Raw genomic sequence first — 21103 nt, 5'->3', positions numbered from 1 at the left:
ACGACACGCCACATATTCCAGACACGTCACGTGTGATGGTGAGTTTACTCACCGCGGATGCGCTGCTGATTTCTGCGGTAGAACCACAGAGCCAAGCCGATGGCTGCCAGCACCAACGCCACCAGGATCCAGAACGCCACCAGCCAGCCCGAGGTTCGAGGAAACAAATCATCTACAGAGGAGACACGACCAAGAATCACACACCCACACACACCAGCAGCAGCTCAGTACATCCCCATACTCCTGGCAATAAACTCAACTCAACTAGCGTGTAGGAAAGAACTGCAGACGCTGGTTTAAATCGAACGTAGACACAAAATGCTGGAGTAACTCAGCGAGACAGGCAGCGTCTCTGGAGAGAAGGAATGGGCGACGTTTCGTGTCGAGACCCTTCTTCAGACTGATCAGCCCGAAACGTCACCCATTCCTTCTCTCCACAGATGCTGCCTGACCCGCTGAGTTACTCCAGCATTTTTTGTCTGTCTAAACTACCACTAACCTAGCAGCAATCTCCTATAAAAGTAAAACTAACCAGACCACTTCCAAAAGACGTATTTATTGACTTACTACAAGCATAAGGTGCAACAGTAATTTAAAAAATAAATGGTGCCAGGATCTGGTAACGGGGGATGAAAAATACGGTTGGTAGATCCCTTTTTGCAGTTTTTTATTATAGAGCGATTGTTTCTCTTTCTTTCTCTCTTTTCTAGGGTCTATTTCTTAACTTTCTTCTCTAACTCCTTTTCTAAGGGGCTTTCTTGGCCCAACACTTCCCTGCACTATCACGACTCTTAACACTTTCCTTACTTCTTTTATTTCTATCTTTCTTAAAGCTCAAAAAATGAAGGGGTACAACAAATGTAATAAGATATATGTGGTGTGTATTACTGTAACTTATTGTACTTCTAATAAAAATAAAATAAAAAAAAAAACAAAAACTAACCAAAACTAATCTAACACTAATTTTAAAACGAATCTTAAACTAAACTACAACTAAAGTGAAACTAAACTCTCGGCCATGCGTTCCCTGCTCCCTGCTCCTGTCCACCACAACTTCAGTTTGATCGAGACTCTCTCTGTAAATCTGTCCCCACCCCACCCCACCCTCCCAGTCCCTGTTCCCCAACTCAGTTCCTCAGCATGGAGTGACAAAGCTTCTCCCCCCACTGCTAGTAGATGTCCCATTGCATGTCGACCCCCCCCCCCCAACTCGCAGGGCAGCCTCATCCTCCCCATCCCGATGTAGTGCAGCCCATGGAGTGCAGCAGCAGCAGCAGCAGCAGCAGCAGCGCCTCACCCGAGGCCCCGTCGGTCGCTCGGCAGCCCGGCCAGCTGTCCGACCTTCGGACTTTCGCTCACCACCACCACCACCACCACCACCCCTCCTTCTCACGGCCGATCGTCGGTTCAAAACTCCTCAGCTGGCCCGCCGGCTGGGCTTTGTGTGCAGTCCAGCACCCGGGGACAACTCATCATTCACCCAGCCACGGCCAAGTCGGTCGACGGATTGCCGTGGGGAATTTGTCCCGTATTTTGACCCTTTGTCCCTTATTTGGGAGTGGGGATGTTGGCGAGCCTCGAGACGATGCACCCTGCCCGAGCCGTACGCGGGCACAGAGACAGGAGGCAGATTATTATCTCAATAGGGTTAGGTTAGGTAAGGGGGAGGTGCAGCGAGACCTGGGTGTCCTTGTACACCGGTCATTGAAAGTTGGCGTGCAGGTACAGCAGGCAGTGAAGAAAGCTAATGGAATGTTGGCCTTCATAACAAGAGGATTTCAGTATAGGAGTAAAGAGGTTCTTCTGCAGTTGTACAGGGCTCTGGTGAGACCACATCTGGAGTATTGTGTACAGTTTTGGTCTCCTAATTTGAGGAAGGACATCCTTGTGATTGAGGCAGTGCAGCGTAGGTTCACAAGATTGGTCCCTGGGATGGCGGGACTGTCATATGAGGAAAGATTGAAAAGACTAGGCTTGTATTCACTGGAAGGTACACAAAATTGCTGGGGAAACTCAGCGGGTGCAGCAGCATCTATGGAGCGAAGGAAATAGGCGGCGTTTCGGGCCGAAACCCTTCTTCAGACTGATGGGGGGTGGGGAAAGAAAGAAGGAAAAAGGGAGGAGGAGGAGGAGCCCGAGGGCGGGCGGATGGGAGGGTGGGAGGAGACAGCTAGAGGGTTAAGGAAGGGGAGGAGACAGCACGGGCTAGCAAAATTGGGAAAGGAAGGGGAGGAGACAGCACGGGCTAGCCAAATTGGGAGAAGGAAGGGGAAGAGACAGCACGGGCTAGCCAAATTGGGATACCCAAGTTGTTGCAGGCATCCCTCCCCGATGCCTGCAACAACAGCAACATGGACTCATGCACCCGCACAGCACGGAAACAGGCCCTTCAGCCCAACTTGCCCATGCTAACCACTGTAGTTTAGAAGGATGAGGGCGATCTTATAGAAACATATAAAATTATAAAAGGACCGGACAAGCTAGATGCAGGAAACATGTTCCCAATGTTGGGCGAGTCCACACCCAGTCTTAGAATAAAGGGGAGGTCATTTAAGACTGAGATGAGAAAAAACGTTTTCACCCAGAGAGTTGTGAATTTGTGGAATTCCCTGCCACAGAGGGCAGTGGAGACCAAATCACTGGATGGATTTAAGAGAGAGTTAGATAGAGCTCTAGGGGCTAGTGGAGTCAAGGGATATGGGGAGAAGGCAGGCATGGGTTATTGATAGGGGATGATCAGCCATGATCACAATGAATGGCGGTGCTGGCTTGAAGGGCCGAATGGCCTCCTCCTGCACCTATTATCTATGTATCTATGAGACACACCTGCGATCTCCAGGCGGGTCTGTTGGGACTCCACCAGCTCCTGGTTGAGGATGAGGCAGGAGTGGGACTTCCCCGAGCTCCGGGGCAGGGCGATCGTGCTCTGAACCTGATACAGGCCCTGGCGGTCCTCGTGGAAGGTGTTTGTCGCACGGCCAGTCTCGTTGCCCCCGTCTCCGCTGGTCCACTGGACGAGGGGTCGCGGGAACCACCCCTTAGAGCGGCAGGTCACGCTGATGCCGGCCCCACTGTTGGCCGACACATCCATCCAAGGCTGCTCCCCGATGCCTGCAACAACAGCAACATGGACTCATGCACCCTCACAGCACGGAAACAGGCCCTTCAGCCCAACTTGCCCATGCTAACCAACATGTAGAACCATATAACAATTACAGCACGGAAACAGGCCCTTCAGCCCAACTTGCCCATGCTAACCAACATGTAGAACCATATAACAATTACAGCACGGAAACAGGCCCTTCAGCCCAACTTGCCCATGCTAACCAACATGTAGAACCATATAACAATTACAGCACTGAAACAGGCCCTTCAGCCCAACTTGCCCATGCTAACCAACATGTAGAACCATATAACAATTACAGCACGGAAACAGGCCATCTCGGCCCTTCTAGTCCGTGCCGAACACTTACTCTCACCTAGTCCCATCTACCTGCACTCAGACCATAACCCTCCATTCCTTTCCCGTCCATATACCTACCCAATTTATTTTTAAATGATAACATCGAACCTGCCTCCACCACTTCCACTGGAAGCTCATTCCACACAGCCACCACTCTCTGAGTAAAGAAGTTCCCCCTCATGTTACCCCTAAACTTCTGTCCCTTAATTCTCAAATCATGTCCTCTTGTTTGAATCTTCCCTACTCTCAATGGAAAAAGCTTATCCACGTCAACTCTGTCGATCCCTTTCATCATTTTCAAGACCTCTACACTCAGTCCCACCTGCCGATATCCCTCAAAACCTGTTCTATCCATGTACATGTCTAAGAGTCTGTTTACACAGTGCAGAACTCTATGGCTCCAACACTTCACATCACCTCGGCATGGTCACCAACATAATCAAGATTCTCAACCTCCCGTGTTACTCCCCTACCCCTCCCAACCCCTCTTCCCCCCCCCCCACCCACTCACCCCTCTTACCCACCCCACACCCCTCTGGCAAGAAGTACAGAAGCTTCAAAACACATACCTCCAGATTCAATAAACAATAAACAATAGACAATAGATGCAGGAATAGGCCATTCGGCCCTTCGAGCCAGCACCACCATTCAATGTGATCATGCCTTCTCCCCCATATCCCTTGATTCCATTAGCCCGAAGAGTTAAATCTAACTCTCTCTTGAAAACATCCAGTGAAATGGCCTCCACTGCCTTCTGTGGCAGAGAATTCCACACTCACAATTCACAACAATCAGTACCCCGTTCCTGCCTTCTCCCCATATCCCCTGACTCCGCTATCTTTAAGAGCTCCATCTAACTCTCTCTTGAAAGTATCCAGAGAACCGGCCTCCACCGTCCTCCAAGGCAGAGATTGCCACAGATTCACAACTCTCTGGGTGAAAAAGTTTTTCCTCGTCTCCGTTCTAAATGGCTTACCCCTTATTCTTAAACTGTGTGACCCCTGGTCCTGGACTCCCCCAACATCGGGAACATTTTTCCTGCATCTAGCCTGTCCAATATCTCAATTTTCCCCTCTCATCCTTCTAAATTCCAGTGAATACAAGCCCATTCTTTCATCAATATGTCATATGCAGGAAGCCAGCTCCTACCTGCAACGATCAAGGTGAGTTTGTCCTCGTTCTGGGCAAGGTTGGAGACCACAAAGCACTTGTACTGACCCTGGTCGGAGGGCCGAACGTCCTTCAGCCTGAGGGAGAGGTTTCCCTGTGGGATGAGCTCAGGGAAGAGTTGTGTCCGGTACTGGTAGGCTGCAGCCTGGTTGGTCAGGTCGTCCGCTCCGTTCTTGTATACGTGGACAGGCGAGGTGTAGCTCTGTGCCACGTTAATCCAGCGCAGCTCCATCTTGTCCAGGGGCTGAGGGGGCGTCAGCTGGCAATCCAGGATCACATCACGCCCAACCCTGCTCAACACAGGGAGCTGGGGAGCGCTCACTAGAAACTGGTTCACTGCACCTGGAATAACAGGTCAGAACATGAGACAACATCATAACAAGAGGAGTCCAGTATAAGGAGCAAAGAGGTCCTTCTACAGTTGTACAGGGCCCTAGTGAGACCACACCTGGAGTATTGGCCTGTTGGCCTTCATAACAAGAGGAGTCCGGTATAAGGAGCAAAGAGGTCCTTCTACAGTTGTACAGGGGCCTAGTGAGACCACACCTGGAGTATTGTGTGCAGTTTTGGCCTGTTGGCCTTCATAACAAGAGGAGTCCGGTATAAGGAGCAAAGAGGTCCTTCTGCAGTTGTACAAAGCCCTAGTGAGACCACACCTAGAGTATTGGCATGTTGGCCTTCATAACAAGAGGAGTCCAGTATAAGGAGCTAAGAGGCCCTTCTGCAGTTGTACAGGGCCCTAGTGAGACCACACCTGGTGTATTGTGTGCAGTTTTGGTCTCCAAACCTGAAAGAGCAAAGAGGCCCTTCTACAGTTGTACAGGGCCCTAGTGAGACCACACCTGGAGTATTGTATGCAGTTTTGAGCATGTTGGCCTTCATAACAAGAGGAGTTGAGTATAGGAGCTAAGAGGTCCTTCTACAGTTGTACAGGGGCCTAGTGAGACCACACAATAGACAATAGGCAATAGGTGCAGGAGTAGGCCATTTGGTCCTTCGAGCCAGCACCGCCATTCAATGTGATCATGGCTGATCATCCACAATCAGTACCCCTGTTCCTACCTTCTCCCCATATCCTCTGACTCCACTATTTTTAAGAGGTCTATCTAGCTCTCTCTTGAAAGCATCCAGAGAACCGGCCTCCACCGCCCTCTGAGGCAGAGAACTCCACACTCTCAACTCGGGCCCAACTTGGCCACACCGGCCAACAATGTCCCAGCTACACTGATGAAGCTGAATTTTAGTTAAAGATATAAGAAGATATTAAATTGGCTTCTGGGCTATCTTACAGCTTATATTTATTGTCAAATTAGGCTTGCCTTAGGTTGCGGTGTGTGAGATAATAAATCCTATAACATTGTCTCCCAAGTGACAAGTAGAGAGGAGAAGCTAGAGAGATCTCTTTGAAGTAAGATGCCGTAAACAAAGTGGCCAATGTTTATGAGGGACCAAATGACAGAGAGGAAGCAGCGAAAGAGCTAGGGTGATCTCTGTGAAGATAAAATGGCATTATCCAAATGGCCAATGTTTATGAAGGACGAGAGAGGATCCAGGGAAGTAGAAAGATAAAATGTCGTAAACCAAATGGCCAATGTTATCTTGTACTATGTAAACAAAATGCCTTTAATGTGATGCATTCTGTGGAAATCTTTTCCTGTACCTCTGACCATGACTAATGTCTGTGAAATGTGCTAAGGGGACAAAAAAAACCCTATTTAAGGCAATGTAATTCTGTTGTTCAGAGAAGGGGACCGAGGACAGTCGAGTGTCTGTATTGGTCACTTAGCTGGAATTCTCGCTCCCTTCCATTGGCCGATGTTAAGTAAAGTTTTGAACTGGTCTACCAAACAGTTGTGTGGTGTCTGTTTATTAAGAAGCGAACCTGGTTTAGTAGTTAAGAAAAGTAGCTTTTTCAACACTGGTTCCACCTGCCCGCGTTTGGTCCATATCCCTCTAAACCTGTCCTATCCATGTACCTGTCGAAATGTTTCTTAAATATTGTGATAGTCCCAGCCTCAACGACCTCCTCCGGCAGCTTGTTCCATACACCCACCACCCTCTGTGTGAAAAAGTTACCCCTCAGGTCCCTATTCAATCTTTCCCCTTCACCTTGAACCTATGTCCTCTGGTCCTCGATTCCCCTACTCTGGGTAGACTCTACCCAATCTATTCCTCTCATTATTTTGTACACCTCTATAAGATCTCCCCTCATCCTCCTGCGCTCCATGGAATAGAGACCCAGCCTACTCAACCTCTCCCTGTAGCTCACACCCTCTAGTCCTGGCAACATCCTCATAAATCTTCTCTGAACCCTTACAACCTTGACAATATCTTTCCTATAACACGGTGCCCGGAACTGAACACAATATTCTAAATGTGGTCTTAAAAGCTACACGCTGCCTCGGCAAGGCCAGCAGCATCATCAAGGTCCAGTCTCACCCCCGGTCACTCCCTCTTCTCCCCTCTCCCATCTGGCAAGAGGTACAGAAGTGTGAAATCGAACGCACACACCTCCAGATCCAGGGACAGTTTCTTCCCGGATGTTATCAGGCAACTGAACCATCCTCTCACCAACTAGAGAGCGGTCCTGACCTCCCATCTACCTCATTGGAGACTCTCAGACTATCCTTAGACTTTATCTTGCACTTAACGTTATCCCCTTTATCCTGTATCTGTAGACTGTGGACGGCTCGATTGTAATCATGTATAGTCTTTCTACTGACAAAACAAAATGCTTTCCACTGTACCACGGTACCCACGGCAACTATAAACTAAACCGAGACAAAGACACAGAGTGCTGGAGTAACTCAGCGGGTCAGGCAGCATCTGTGGAGAACATGGATAGGTGGCGTTTCACAGAGTGCTGGAGTAACTCAGCGGGTCAGGCAGCATCTGTGGAGAACATGGATAGGTGGCGTTTCACAGATTGCTGGAGTAACTCAGCGGGTCAGGCAGCGTCTCTGGAGAACGTGGACCCACAACGACACCTATCCATACTCTGCAAACATGCTGCCTGATCCGCTGAGTTACTCCTGGACTCTGTGTCTTTTTTTTGTTGTAAAACAGCATCTGCAGTTCCTTGTTTCTGCCAGGTGTAGCAGGGTGAGAATGATCAAGGACAGGTGGTAAATGTGGGTGAGTGAGAGAGGAGGGGAAGAGAGAAGAGGCGGGGGAGATACGGGGAGAGAGGGGGGAGAGAGGGAGAGGGAGAGGGAGAGGGAGAGAGCAGTGTATCTCTCACCAGCTAGTGTGGCTTTAATCACAAGGACCAGGGCCAGTGTCCAGGACTCCATCCGCTCCCACTAAATGGCCCTGACGTGTCCAGGCTTCCTGAAAGACAAATTTGACATATTATGACCTAGAAGGAGGCTGTTCGCCCCACAGAGTCCATGCTGGCTCCAAGGACAGCGAAACATCTTACAATATACTTGGTGTCACCCTTGAAGAATCCAAACAAACCAAGTATCTTGGCATCAAATTGCAGAATGATCTGCGTTGGAATGGTCAGACTCATCATGCAACGGTGAAAGCAACAGGTGTCCTAAACTTCCTGAGGCGCAACTTTCATCATTGTTCAGCTTCTGTCAAGGAGAAGCTGTATTTCACCCTCGTTAGACCTCATTTGGACAACGCAGTTGCAGCATGGGACCCATACACAAATACAAACATTTCTTCCATCGAACGTGTCCAAAGACAGGCAGCTCGATTTGTTACTAACACTTATGAGAGAGAAGCGAGTGTCACCAAACTTCTGAATTCTCTGGGGTGGAAGGAACCCTCTCCAAGACAGACGTGAAGCTCACCGTTTGACCTGTTTTTACAAAATGTTAAATGGTCAGCTAGACATAGATCACAAGACCTACACCAAACCCAAACCAATTAGGAGCAGACGAGGGCATTCGATCCAATTTGTGATCCCAGCTACAAAGACAGATGTGTACAGCAATTCGTTCTTCCCCCGCACAATTAAAGCATGGAATAGTCTTCACCCAACTATAGTTACCCAACCAGATGCAACTACATTTAAAGTAGCTCTTTCTTCCCAATAAACCTTTTTGGCTCAAGCCCTCCCTTCACCACCTCCAGTTTAAATTCCATTTGGAATATTTTGGAGGACCAAGAAACCAAGAACCAAGAGAGAAATCCCACCAGTCCACCAATTCCTGCAGGCGGGAGTTTGCACGTTCTCCCCGTGACCCGCGTGGGTTTTCTCCGGGTGCTCCGGTTTCCTCCCAATCTCCAAAAACGCACAGGTCCACAGACTAGTTGGCTTGGGTAAAATTGGAAATTGCCCCAAGTGAGTCTTTCACCGAGTTGATGACCTTCCAGCAGAAGGGTCTCGACCTGAAATGTCACCCATTCCTTCACTACAGAGATGCTGCCTGTCCCGCTGAGTTACTCCAGCAGTCTACGGTTTAAACCAGCATCTGCAGTTCCTTCCTACACTTTCCAGCAGCACTTGAAGTATGCAGATACAGCAGGCAGTGAAGAAAGCCAATGGCATGTTGGCCTTCATAACAAGAGGAGTTGAGTATAGGAGCAAATAGGTCCTTCTGCAGTTGTACAGGGCCCTAGTGAGACCACACCTTGAGTATTGTGTGTAGTTTTGGTCACCAAATTTGAGGAAGGACATTCTTGCTATTGACGGAGTGCAGCGTAGGTTCACTAGGTTAATTCCCGGGACTGTCATATGTTGAAAGAATGGAGCAACTGGGCTTGTATACTCTGGAATTTAGGATGAGAGGGAATGTTATTGAAACATATAAGATTATTAAGGGATTGAACACGCTAGAGGCAGGAAACATGTTCCTGATGTTGGGGGAGTCCAGAACCAGGGGCCACACAGTTTAAGAATAAGGGGTAGGCCATTTAGAACGGAGATGAGGAAAACCTTATTCACCCAGAGAGTTGTGAGTCTGTGGAATCCTCTGCCTCAGAGGGCGATGGAGGCCGGTTCTCTGGATACTTTCAAGAGGGAGCTAGAGGAGCTCTTGAAGATAGCGGGGATATGGGGAGAAGGCAGGAACGGGGTACTGATTGTGGATGATCAGCCGTGATCACTGTGAATGGCGGTGCTGGCGCGAAGGGCCGAATGGCCTCCTCCTGTACCTGTTGGCTATTGATGTTCTGTGGATGTTATGGCCCTGTGGACAACAGACAATAGGTGCGGGAGTAGGCCATTCGGCCCTTCGAGGGGGGGACAGGCAATGGTGTGTGGGGGGAGGAATGGGTGACATCTGGGGGTCTGAAGAAGGGTCTCGCCCCGAAAACTCCCCCCCCCCCCCCCGTTCCCTCTCTCCCGAGACGCTGCGCTGTCCCGCTGTGGGCTGCACCCTTGTGCGGGCATGGACAAGCCGGGCCGAAGGGCCTGCTTCCGCGTTGGATTCGCCCCACAATTTGGTGTACTAGCCGGAACCCCCTGAGCCGGGGAAGCGGCGGCCGTCTCCCTTCCTCGCCCCCAACCCAAACCCTCACCAGGGGGGGAGAGACCGTGGACTCACCGGGTCCCGGGATAGACAGACAGCAACAGGGGAACAAGGCGGAGGCCGCTCCCTCTCCGCGATCGCCACGGACTTTCACTTTGTACAACGCGTCACTTTAACCCAGTGCAAAAGTTGCTGCTGACTGGAGCAAACTCCGCTCACCCCGCCCCGACTTACGACAGGGAACGTAGCTCTGAACCAAAGATCTTTGCTCTGAAGCACATCCTGCCTGTCTGTCTCTGCCTCTCCCTCCCTCTCTCTCTCACACACACACACACTCCCTTCTCTCTCTTCTCCCTCTCTCTCAACCCCCCCTTCTCTCTGCTCCAATCTCTTGTCTTCCCCCCTTCTCTCCCTATCCCTTCTCCTCCCCCTTCTCGATCTCTCCCTCTCCCTCTCTCTGCCCCAATCTCTTGTCCTCCCCCCTTCTCTCTCTATCCCTCTCTCCCTTCTCCTCTCCCTTCTCGATCTCTCCCTCCCTCTCTCTCAACCCCCCTCTCTCTCTGCCCCCAATCTCTTGTCCTCCCCCTTCTCTCTCTATCCCTTCTCCTCCCCCTTCTCGATCTCTCCCTCCCTCTCTCTCAACCCCCCTCTCTCTCTGCCCCAATCTCTTGTCCTCCCCCCTTCTCTCTCTACCCCTCTCCCTTCTCCTCCCCCTTCTCAATCCCACCCTCCCTCTTTCTCAACCACCCTCTCTATCCCCCCCCCTCTCCCCCACCATCTCTGCTCCTCTCCCCACCGCCCTCTATCTCTCTTCACCCTCTCTCACTTCCCCCTCTCCCCCTCTCCTCCTCCCCTCTCCCCCTTTTCTATCCCCTCCCTCTTTTCTCCTGCCCTATCTCCCCTCCCTTTCTCCCTCCCCCCTCTCTCTCCCTCCCCTCTCTCTCTCCCTCCCCTCTCTATCTCCCTCCTCCTCCCCTCCCCCCCTCTCTCTCTCTCTCCCTCTCCCCCTCCTCTCTCCCTCTGACTGTTGAAGGTCAATGTGTTGAGAGCCTTCTTGACCACCCTATCTACGACTGTAAGAGTCTTGGCCTCCACCGCCGTCTGTGGCAATGAATTCCACAGATTCACCACCCTCTGACTAAAGAAATTCCTTCTTATCTCATTCCTAAAGGAACATACTTTCCTTCTGTGACCTCTGGTCCTAGACTCTCCCACTAATGGAAACATCCTCTCCACATCCACTCTGTCCAGGCCTTTCACTATTCTGTAGATTTCAATGAGGTCCCCCATCATTCTTCTAAACTCCAGCAAGTACAGGCCCAGTGCCGACAAACGCTCATCGTACGTTAACCCACTGGTTCCTGGGTTAAGACTAAAACTGCACACAATACTCCAGGTGTGGTCTCACTAGGGCCCTGTACAACTGCAGAAGGACCTCTTTGCTCCTATGCTCAATTCCTCTTGTTATAAAGGCCAACATGCCATTCACTTTCACTGCCTGCTGTACCTGCATGCTAACTTTCATTGACGGATGAACAAGGACCCCCAGATCCCGTTGTACTTCCCCTTTTCCCAAGTTGACGCCATTTAGATAGTAATCTGCCTTCCTGTTCTTGCCACCAAAGTGGATAACCTCACATTTATCCACGTTAAACTGCATCTGCCGTGCATCTGCCCACTCACCCAACCTGTCCAAGTCACCCTGCATTCTCATAGCATCCTCCTCACAGTTCACACTGCCACCCAGCTTTGTGTCATCTGCAAATTTGGTCATGTTACTTTGAATCCCTTCATCTAAATCATTGATGTATATTGTAAGTAGCTGTGGTCCCAGCACCAAGCCTTGCGGTACCCCGCTAGTCACTGCCTGCCATTCTGAAAGGGACCCGTTAATCCCTACTCTTTGTTTCCTGTCTGCCAACCATCCTACCAACAATTGGAGAGCAGACCTGAACTACCATGTACCTCGTTGGAGATCCTCGGACTATCTTTGAATCGGACATACACAAAAAAGCTGGAGTAACTCAGCGGGTGCAGCAGCACCTATGGAACGAAGGAAATAGGCAACGTTTCAGGCTGAAACCCTTCTTTAGACATCGGATATTACTGGACATTCGTACAGTTTGTACATTCGTACCGTTCTTCCGCTGACTGGTTGGCATGCGACAAGAAGCTTTTCACGGTACCTCAGTGAACGTGATAATAAATGGTGCCAGAAAATCAGACCAAACATATCGGTTTATAAAAATTTAATACATTATTCACAAGGTTTGAAAAATAAGGCACATATTCTCACAGGCATATTCTCACTGCAACATTTGCATTAGTGTTCACATAGTGAGTCTACACCAGGAGCATTCCGCAGTTATCAGACAAAGAGTTACTGCTTTACAAATTAAGACACAATAAAGACTATAGATTAGGCAGCATCTCAGGAGAACATGGATCTGTTCACACCAAGATAGTCCCAGATTCTGGAATGATATCGAAGGGCCGAATAGCTCACTCCTGCACCTATTTTTCTATGTTTCTCCCCAGCTGTTATCAGGCAATGACCAGTCCTTCCCAAGCTCCCCTCTACACTGGAGAACCCTAAACTATCATGAACTAGTCTTTATCTTCCAGTACTGTCAGGTCAAACCTGGGAATAAGGGAAGTACAACGGGATCTGGGGGTCCTTGTTCATTAGTCTATGAAAGTAAGCATGCAGGTACAGCAGGCAGTGAAGAAAGCGAATGGCAAGTTGGCCTTTAAAACAAGAGGAGTCGAGTATAGGAGCAAAGAGGTCCTTCTGCAGTTGTACAGAGCCCTAGTGAGACCACACCTGGAGTATTGCGTGCAGTTTTGGTTTACAAGGTTAATTCCCGGGATGGCGGGACTGTCATCTGCTGAGAGAATGGAGCGGCTGGGCTTGTACACTCTGGATTTTAGAAGGATGAGAGGGTATCTCATTGAAACATATAAGATTGTTAAGGGCTTGGACACACTAGAGGCAGGAAACATGTTCCTGATGTTGGGGGAGTCCAGAACCAGGGGCCACACACAGTTTAAGAATAAGGGGTAAGCCATTCAGACCAGAGATGAGGAAACACTTTTTCTCACAGAGAATTGTGAGTCTGTGGAATTCTCTGCCTCAGAGGGCGGTGGAGGCCGGTTCTCTGGATACTTTCAAGAGAGAGCTAGATAGGGCTCTTAAAGATAGCGGAGTCAGGGGATATGGGGAGAAGGCAGAAACGGGGTACTGATTGGGGATGATCAGCCATGATCACATTGAATGGCGGTGCTGGCTCGAAGGGCCGAATGGCCTCTACTCCTGCACCTATTGTCAATCTTCTTCTGTAGACTGGTCCTAAGGTGACAACGCCTGTATGTTGCGTGGTCAGGATTTACCCGCCCCTTCCCGACACAAGCCTAAACACTCGACTGGCATCTGTCCAAAGTCATTCATGGGGAGACCCAGTGTTGGTGAGATGGTGAACTCGGTGCCTTCCTGTGGGGCTAGGAATCGAGATGGTTAAACAAGAACATTGCTGGAATCATTGGCCGGTTTGCCTGACGCTTGGTTTTGTTGGGTTGGTCTACGGTGAGCGAGGTGTGGGGAAAGAGGGGTGCAGATCTTTATGATGTCCTGCGATCCCCAGGGGCTGAAGAAGGGGAAGATTTCCTCCCTGAACTCCGCTTGGAAGCTGTAGATTTGGGCCAGGTTCTCCGCATCATAGAAGCGGACCAGGCCGAGATTGTGGTCGAGGTACACACCGATGACCTGGGCGGTGGCCGGTCGCTCCAGGGGTAGTGGGTTGTTGCAGTTGGCCTCGTAGATGGGTCCCCTCTTGCCGATGGCCCACAGCTGGTTCTTGGGGCAGATGGTGACCCAGTCGTGCCTGGGGATAGACGGGACGGCAACCCCCATGTCCCAGTCTGGCTTGATGCCCACAAACACCTCCCAGTATTGAGTCCCGCTCCGGTAACTATCCTTGCCCATGGCAAAGAGTCGCGCGGTGAAACGCATGTTGTGTTCCTCCAGATCTCTCCACTCCTCCCTGAAAAAGACGGTCAGGCAGTCCTCCGAGATCTCCAGGTAGGGGTTGGCTGTGTACGCATCAAAGGTCACTTGCACTAGAGAGGAACAGGAAACAGATAGAGGCAACTGAATCATCTCACCACAACCAGAGAGCAATGCTGAACTACTATCTACATCATTGGAGACTAGCCTTGATCAGACTTTACATTGCACTAAATGTTATTCCCTTATCATGCATTATCACTATCTAAATGGTGTCAAGTTGGGAAAAGGGGAAGTACAACGGAATCTGGGAGTCCGAATTCCCGAGGGCAATCCGTTGATCGAATGATTATGTTAGCTTTCATAGCAAAAGGATTTGAGTACAGGAGCAGGTACGTTCTACTGCAGTTGTGCAGGGTCTTGGTGAGACCACACCTGGAGTATTGCGTACAGTTTTGGTCCCCAAATCTGAGGAAGGACATTATTGCCATAGAGGGAGTGCAGAGAAGGTTCACCAGACTGATTCCTGGGATGTCAGGACTGTCTTATGAAGAAAGACTGGATAGACTTGGTTTATACTCTCTAGAATTTAGGAGATTGAGAGGGGATCTTATAGAAACGTATAACATTCTTAAGGGGTTGGACAGGCTAGATGCAGGAAGATTGCTCCCGATGTTGGGGAAGTCCAGGACAAGGGGTCACAGCTTAAGGATAAGAGGGAAATCTTTTAAAACCGAGATGAGAAGAACTTTTTTCACACAGAGAATGGTGAATGTCTGGAACTCCCTGCCACAGAGGGTAGTCGAGGCCAGTTCATTGGCTATATTTAAGAGGGAGTTAGATGTGGCCCTTGTGGCTAAGGGGATCAGAGGGTATGGAGAGAAGGCAGGTACGGGATACTGAGTTGGATGATCAGCCATGATCATATTGAATGGCGGTGCAGGCTCGAAGGGCCGAATGGCCTACTCCTGCACTTAATTTCTATGTTTCTATCGACTGGGCCGTGTCTGGGTGAATGATGAGTTGGCCCCGGGTGCTGGACTGTACACAAAGCCCAGCCGGCGGGCCAGCTGAGGAGTTTTGGCCCGGGGGCCGCGCGCACAGTCCGGCGCCCCGTCCGACTCATGAACCGATGATCGGCTGTGAGAAGGAGGGGTGGTGGTGGTGTCGGCGGTCAGCGAAGGTCCGAAGGTCGGACAGCTGGCCGGGCTGTTGACCGACCGACGGGGCCACGGGCGAGGTGCTGCTGCTGCACTCCATGGGCTGCACTACGTCGGGATGGGACGGGTGAGGCGGGGTCCGGACGCGACAGTCCCCTCGACATGAGTGGTAGCGGTCAAATACAGGACAATGGCGGTCACGTATGGGACGAACCGATTTAACCCAATATAGGGGATGTCCCGACTAATACGGGACAGTTGGCAACCCCCCTCCCCCTCCCTCCCCTCTCCGAGGGACAGGACAGTGAACAGTTGACAAGACCAGCCTCACCTGCAGATCCGATCACCCTCTCAGCAGCTGTGAACACAAACAAGAAGACATTAATCGGGCGGTCACGGTGGCGCAGCTTACAGCCAATGCAGCCCCCGAGTTCCGGGTTCCATCCCGACTACGGGTGCTGTCTATACGGAGTTTGCACGTTCTCCCCGTGACCTGCGTGGGTTTTCTCTGAGATTTTCGGTTTCCTCCCACACTCCAAAGACGTGCAGGTTTGTAGGTTAATTGGCTTGGTGGTAAATGTATAAATTGTCCCTAGTGTGTGTGGGATAGTGTTAACGTGCGGGGATCGCTGGTCGGCACGGACTCGGTGGGCCGAAGGGCCTGTTGCCGCACTGTATCTCTAAACTAAACTAAACTAAACGTAAACTAATCACCTCTACACCACTGAACAGAGTCTTAGAGTTACATATTGTGTAAACATGCCCTTCTATAGACAATCGACAATAGACAATTCACAACTCTCTGGGAAAAACGTTTTTCCTCATCTCCGTTCTAAATGGCTTACCCCTTATTCTTAAACTGTGGCCCCTGGTTCTGGACTCCCCCAACATCGGGAACCATGTTTCCTGCCTCTAGTGTGTCCAAACCCTGAATAACCTTGTATGATTCAATAAGAGTCCCTCTCATCCTTCAAAACTCCAGAGTGTACAAGCCCAGCCGCTCCATTCTATTAACATACGACAGTCCAGCCATCCCGGGCATTAACCTGGTGAACCTACGCTGCACCCCCTCAATAGCAAGAATGTCCTTCCTCAAATGTGGAGACCAAAACTGCACACAATACTCCAGGTGTGGTCTCACTAGGGCCCTGTACAAATGTAGAAGGACTTATTTGCTCCTATACTCAACTCCTCTTATTATAAAGGCCAAAATGCCATTCGCTTTCTTCACTGCCTGCTGTACCTGCATGCTTACTTTCATAGACTGATGAACAAGGACCCCCAGATCCCGTTGTACTTCCCCTTTTCCCAACTTGACACCATTTAGTTAATAATCTGCCTTCCTGTCTTGCCACCAAAGTGGATAACCTCACAATTATCCACATTAAACTGCATCTGCCCACTCCCCCAACCTGTCCAAGTCACCCTGCATCCTCATAGCATCCTCCTCACAGTTCACACTTCCACCCAGCTTTGTGTCATCTGCAAAATTGCTAATGTTACTTTGAATCCCTTCATCCAAATCATTGATGTATATTGTAAATAGCTGCAGTCCCAGCACCGAGCCTTGCGGTACCCCACTAGTCACTGCTGGTCCCAGCACCGAGCCTTGCGGTACCCCACTAGTCACTGCTGGTCCCAGCACCGAGCCTTGCGGTACCCCACTAGTCACTGCTGGTCCCAGCACTGAGCCTTGCGGTACCCCACTAGTCACTGCTGGTCCCAGCACCGAGCCTTGCAGTACCCCACTAGTCACTGCCTGCCATTCTGAAAGGGACCCGTTAATCCCTACTCTTTGTTTCCTGTCTGCCAACCACTTCTCTATCCTGGGGGGCGAGAGCAGTGAGTGGGGGGGGGGGGGTGAAGCAGAATGGGGGGGGGTTGGTATAGGAGCACAGTGAGGGGGGGCAGAGTGGGTGGGAAGAAAGTGGGGGGGGGGATTGGTATAGGAGCACAGTGAGGGGGGGCAGAGTGGGGGGGGGGGTACAGAATAGTGTTTGGGGGGAGAGCAGGGTGGGGGGGGGGGGGGTGGGTGAGGCAGGCAGGGAGGGCACAGATGGAGGGGCCGCGGTTTTATAACATTCGAGTCTTTACCTTCTGTACACAAAGTCCTCTCCAGCTCTGCAATAAAACAAAGATTGCCATCAGTGGGTTGGTCAAGGATTCTTTATTATCACATGTACCAAGGTACAACATCATTTATATTTTGGCGTGCAGCCCATCAAGTCTCTCTCTCCCCGTTAGGCTCGCCAACTTTCCCACTCCCAAATAAGGGACAAAAGGTCAAAATACGGGACAAATTCCCCACGGCAATTCATTGACCTACAAACGTCAACGGGTGCACAGTAGAGAGCATGCTGACCGGTTGCATCGTGGCTTGGTTCGGCAACTTCAGCGCCCTGGAAAGGATGAGACTACAAAAAGTAGTAAACACTGCCCAGTCCATCATCAGATCTGACCTTCCTTCCATCGAGGGGATTTATCGCAGTCGCTGCCTCAAAAAGGCTGGCAGTATCATCAAAGACCCACACCATCCTGGCCACACACTCATCTCCCTGCTACCTTCAGGTAGAAGGTACAGGAGCCTGAAGACTGCAACAACCAGGTTCAGGAACAGCTACTTCCCCTCAGCCATCAGGCTATTAAACCTGGCTCGGACAAAACTCTGATTATTAACAACCACTTTCTGTTATTTGCACTTTATCAGTTTTATTTATTCATGTGTGTATATATATATATATAATGGTATATGGACACACTGATCTGTTCTACATTCATGCCTACTATATTCTGTGGTGCTGAAGCAAAGCAAGAATTTCATTGTCCTATCTGGGACACATGACAATAAACTCTCTTGAATCTTGACCGACTGGGCCGTGTCTGGGTGAATGATGAGTTGGCCCCGGGTGCTGGACTGTACACAAAGCCCAGCCGGCGGGCCAGCTGAGGAGTTTTGTCCCGGGGGCCGCGCGCACAGTCCGGCGTCCCGTCCGACTCATGAACCGATGATCGGCCGTGAGAAGGAGGGGTGGTGGTGGTGTCGGCGGTCAGCGAAGGTCTGAAGGTCGGACAGCTGGCCGGGCTGCTGACTGACCGACGGGGCCACGGGCGAGGTGCTGCTGCTGCTGCTGCTGCTGCACTCCATGGGCTGCACTACGTCGGGATGGGTGAGGCCACCCGAGTAGCAGCGATCTCGTGTGGGACAAACCAATTGTGCCCAATATACGGGATGTCCCGGCTAATACGGGGCAGTTGGCGACACTAATCTCCGTATGTAAACACAATGCCCCAGTTAGTACAGAGGGGACACAACTGTCCTCTCCTCACCAGCCCATCTTCAACTCTTTCACCTTCCACCCCATCAGCCGTCGCATACAGCACATAATCCGTCAACATTTTCACCACCTCCAACGGGATCCCACCACCACCCACATCTTCCCATCACCACCCCCTCTTCCCAGAGACCATTCCCTCCGCAACTCCTCAGTTCTTTCATTCTTTGTTCTTTATCTCTCTACACAGCAGCGCCTTTACTTCCTGAGGAGGCTCAAGAAAGCCCACCTGTCCCCCCAGATCCTGACCAACCTTTACTGCTGTACCATCGAGAGCATCCTGACCACCTGCTTCACGGTATGGTACAGCAGCTGCACTGTTGCGGACAGGAAGGCACTACAACGGGTGGTGAAAACCGCGCAGTACATCATTGGTGCCCCGCTCCCTGCCATGGATGCCCTCCACCGAAAACGGTGTCTGAGACGAGCTGGGAAGATCATCAAAGACCCCTCCTACCCCAACCATGGACTGTTTGCCCTCCTCCCATCAGGGAGGCGGTACAGGAGCCTCAGGTCTCGTACCAGCAGGATGAGGAACAGCTTCTACAATTATACCATCACATTGCTGAACTCAGAGTCCCGCCGATAGATTCCTCCGGTCCCTCCGTCCCCATTGTTTAATTATCCTGTATTTTTGATTATTCTGTATCTTCTTTTTTTTTAATTTCTATCTGCACTACTACGGACTGACGCTAAACTGCATTTCATTGTACCCATACTCAGTATTTGTGCAATGACATTAAAGTTGAATTGAATTGAATTGAATTGAATTCACTCTGGTGGCATGAACGGGAAGGCAGATTATTATCTGATTGGCGTCAGGTTAGGAAAAGGGGAAGTACAACGGGATCTGGGGGTCCTTGTTCATCAGTCACTGAAATCAAGCATGCAGGTACAGCAGGCAGTGAAGAAAGCCAATGGCATGTTGGCCTTCATAACAAGAGGAGTTGAGTATAGGAGCAAAGAGGTCCTTCTGCAGTTGTACAGGGCCTTTGAAGGTCGATTCACAGGTAGATAAGGTGGTCAACAAGGCTTTTGACACTTTGTCCTTCATCAGTCAGAGTATTGAGTATAGAAGTTGGGAGGTCATGTTGCAGTTGTATAAGACGTTGGTGAGACCACATTTAGAATATTGTGTTCAGTTCTGGGCACCGTGTTATAGGAAAGATATTGTCAAGCTTGAGAGGGTTCAGAGAAGATTTACGAGGATGTTGCCAGGACTAGAGGGTGTGAGCTACAGGGAGAGGTTGAGTAGGCTGGGTCTCTATTCCATGGAGCGCAGGAGGATGAGGGGAGATCTTATAGAGGTGTACAAAATCATGAGAGGAATAGATCGGGTAGATGCACTGAGTCTTTTACCCAGAGTAGGGGAATCGAGGACCAGAGGACATAGGTTCAAGGTGAAGGGGAAAAGATTGAATAGGAATCTGAGGGGTAACTTTTCCACACAGTGTATGAAACAAGCTGCCGGAGGAGGTAGTTGAGGCTGGGATTTGGTTTATAGACTTGGTTTATACGCTCTAGAATTTAGGAGATTGAGAGGGGATCTTATAGAAACTTATAAAATTCTTAAGGGGTTGGACAGGCTAGATGCAGGAAGATTGCTCCCGATGTTGGGGAAGTCCAGGACAAGGGGTCACAGCTTAAGGATAAGGGGGAAATCCTTTAAAACCGAGATGAGAAGAACTTTTTTCACACAGAGTGTGGTGAATCTCTGGAACTCTCTGCCACAGAGGGTAGTTGAGGCCAGTTCATTGGCTATATTTAAGAGGGAGTTAGATGTGGCCCTTGTGGCTAAGGGGATCAGGGGGTATGAAGAGAAGGCAGGTACAGGATACAGAGTTGGATGATCAGCCATGATCATATTGAATGGCGGTGCAGGCTCGAAGGGCCGAATGGCCTCTACTCCTGCACCTAATTTCTATGTTTCTATGATTATCCCATCGTTTAAGAAACAGTTGGACAGGTACATGGATAGGACAGGTTTGGAGGGATATGGACCAAACGCAGTCAGGTGGGACTAGTGTAGATGGGGCATGTTGGCCGGTGTGGGCAAGTTGGGCCGAAGGGCCTGTTTCCACACTATATCACTCTATGACTAGTGTAGCTGGGACATTGTTGGCCGGTGTGGACAAGTTGGGCTGAAGGGCATGTTTCCACACTGTATCACTCCATGATTCTAATATGAGCCCAGTCGACCCATTCTTTCATCATACTACTCCAGCATGATGTGCTCCCCGCAAGAACCCGGCAGAACCGACGGTCTCCTGTAACTTACCCAAATTCTCTTTGGCGTTTGCTGAAATCAAAGTGAAGAAAAAAGACAATATATTATGTTGCGATAGTGGGGAAACAAACTTGACAATCCAGCAGAGGACTTAAGGGCCCGTCCCACTTAGGGGATCTGTTCGGAGACTGTCACAGTCGTAGCAAGTCGCCGAAAAACTGGCGGCATTAGGCAATATTTTTAGGCGACCGCTGGTGAATATGACAATGGAATTCACCGAAGTCAGCATCAGCGACAACCTACGCTAACCCACAGTCCCGTT

At 50.2% G+C, this 21103-nt stretch overlaps 1 protein-coding gene across 1 annotated transcript in view; it reads right to left on the bottom strand.

The window, feature by feature from the left end:
* The window catches only part of LOC116989896, a 59170-nt gene that overhangs the window by 18578 nt on the left and 19489 nt on the right, over window positions 1-21103 (bottom strand). The window contains exons 9-15 of the mRNA XM_033047451.1: window positions 20833-20853; window positions 17317-17343; window positions 15554-15580; window positions 13576-14175; window positions 4613-4975; window positions 2827-3111; window positions 53-172 (exon numbers count right to left, since the gene is read on the bottom strand). Of these exons, the coding sequence (XP_032903342.1) occupies window positions 53-172; window positions 2827-3111; window positions 4613-4975; window positions 13576-14175; window positions 15554-15580; window positions 17317-17343; window positions 20833-20853 (1443 nt within the window). The remainder of the gene's footprint in view (window positions 1-52; window positions 173-2826; window positions 3112-4612; window positions 4976-13575; window positions 14176-15553; window positions 15581-17316; window positions 17344-20832; window positions 20854-21103) is intronic.

The sequence above is a fragment of the Amblyraja radiata genome, chromosome 30 (assembly GCF_010909765.2).
Source record: "Amblyraja radiata isolate CabotCenter1 chromosome 30, sAmbRad1.1.pri, whole genome shotgun sequence".
Classification (NCBI taxonomy): domain Eukaryota; kingdom Metazoa; phylum Chordata; class Chondrichthyes; order Rajiformes; family Rajidae; genus Amblyraja; species Amblyraja radiata.
The sequence above is the reverse complement of the archived record's forward strand: the minus strand, read 5'-3'. Positions and strand labels throughout refer to the sequence as shown.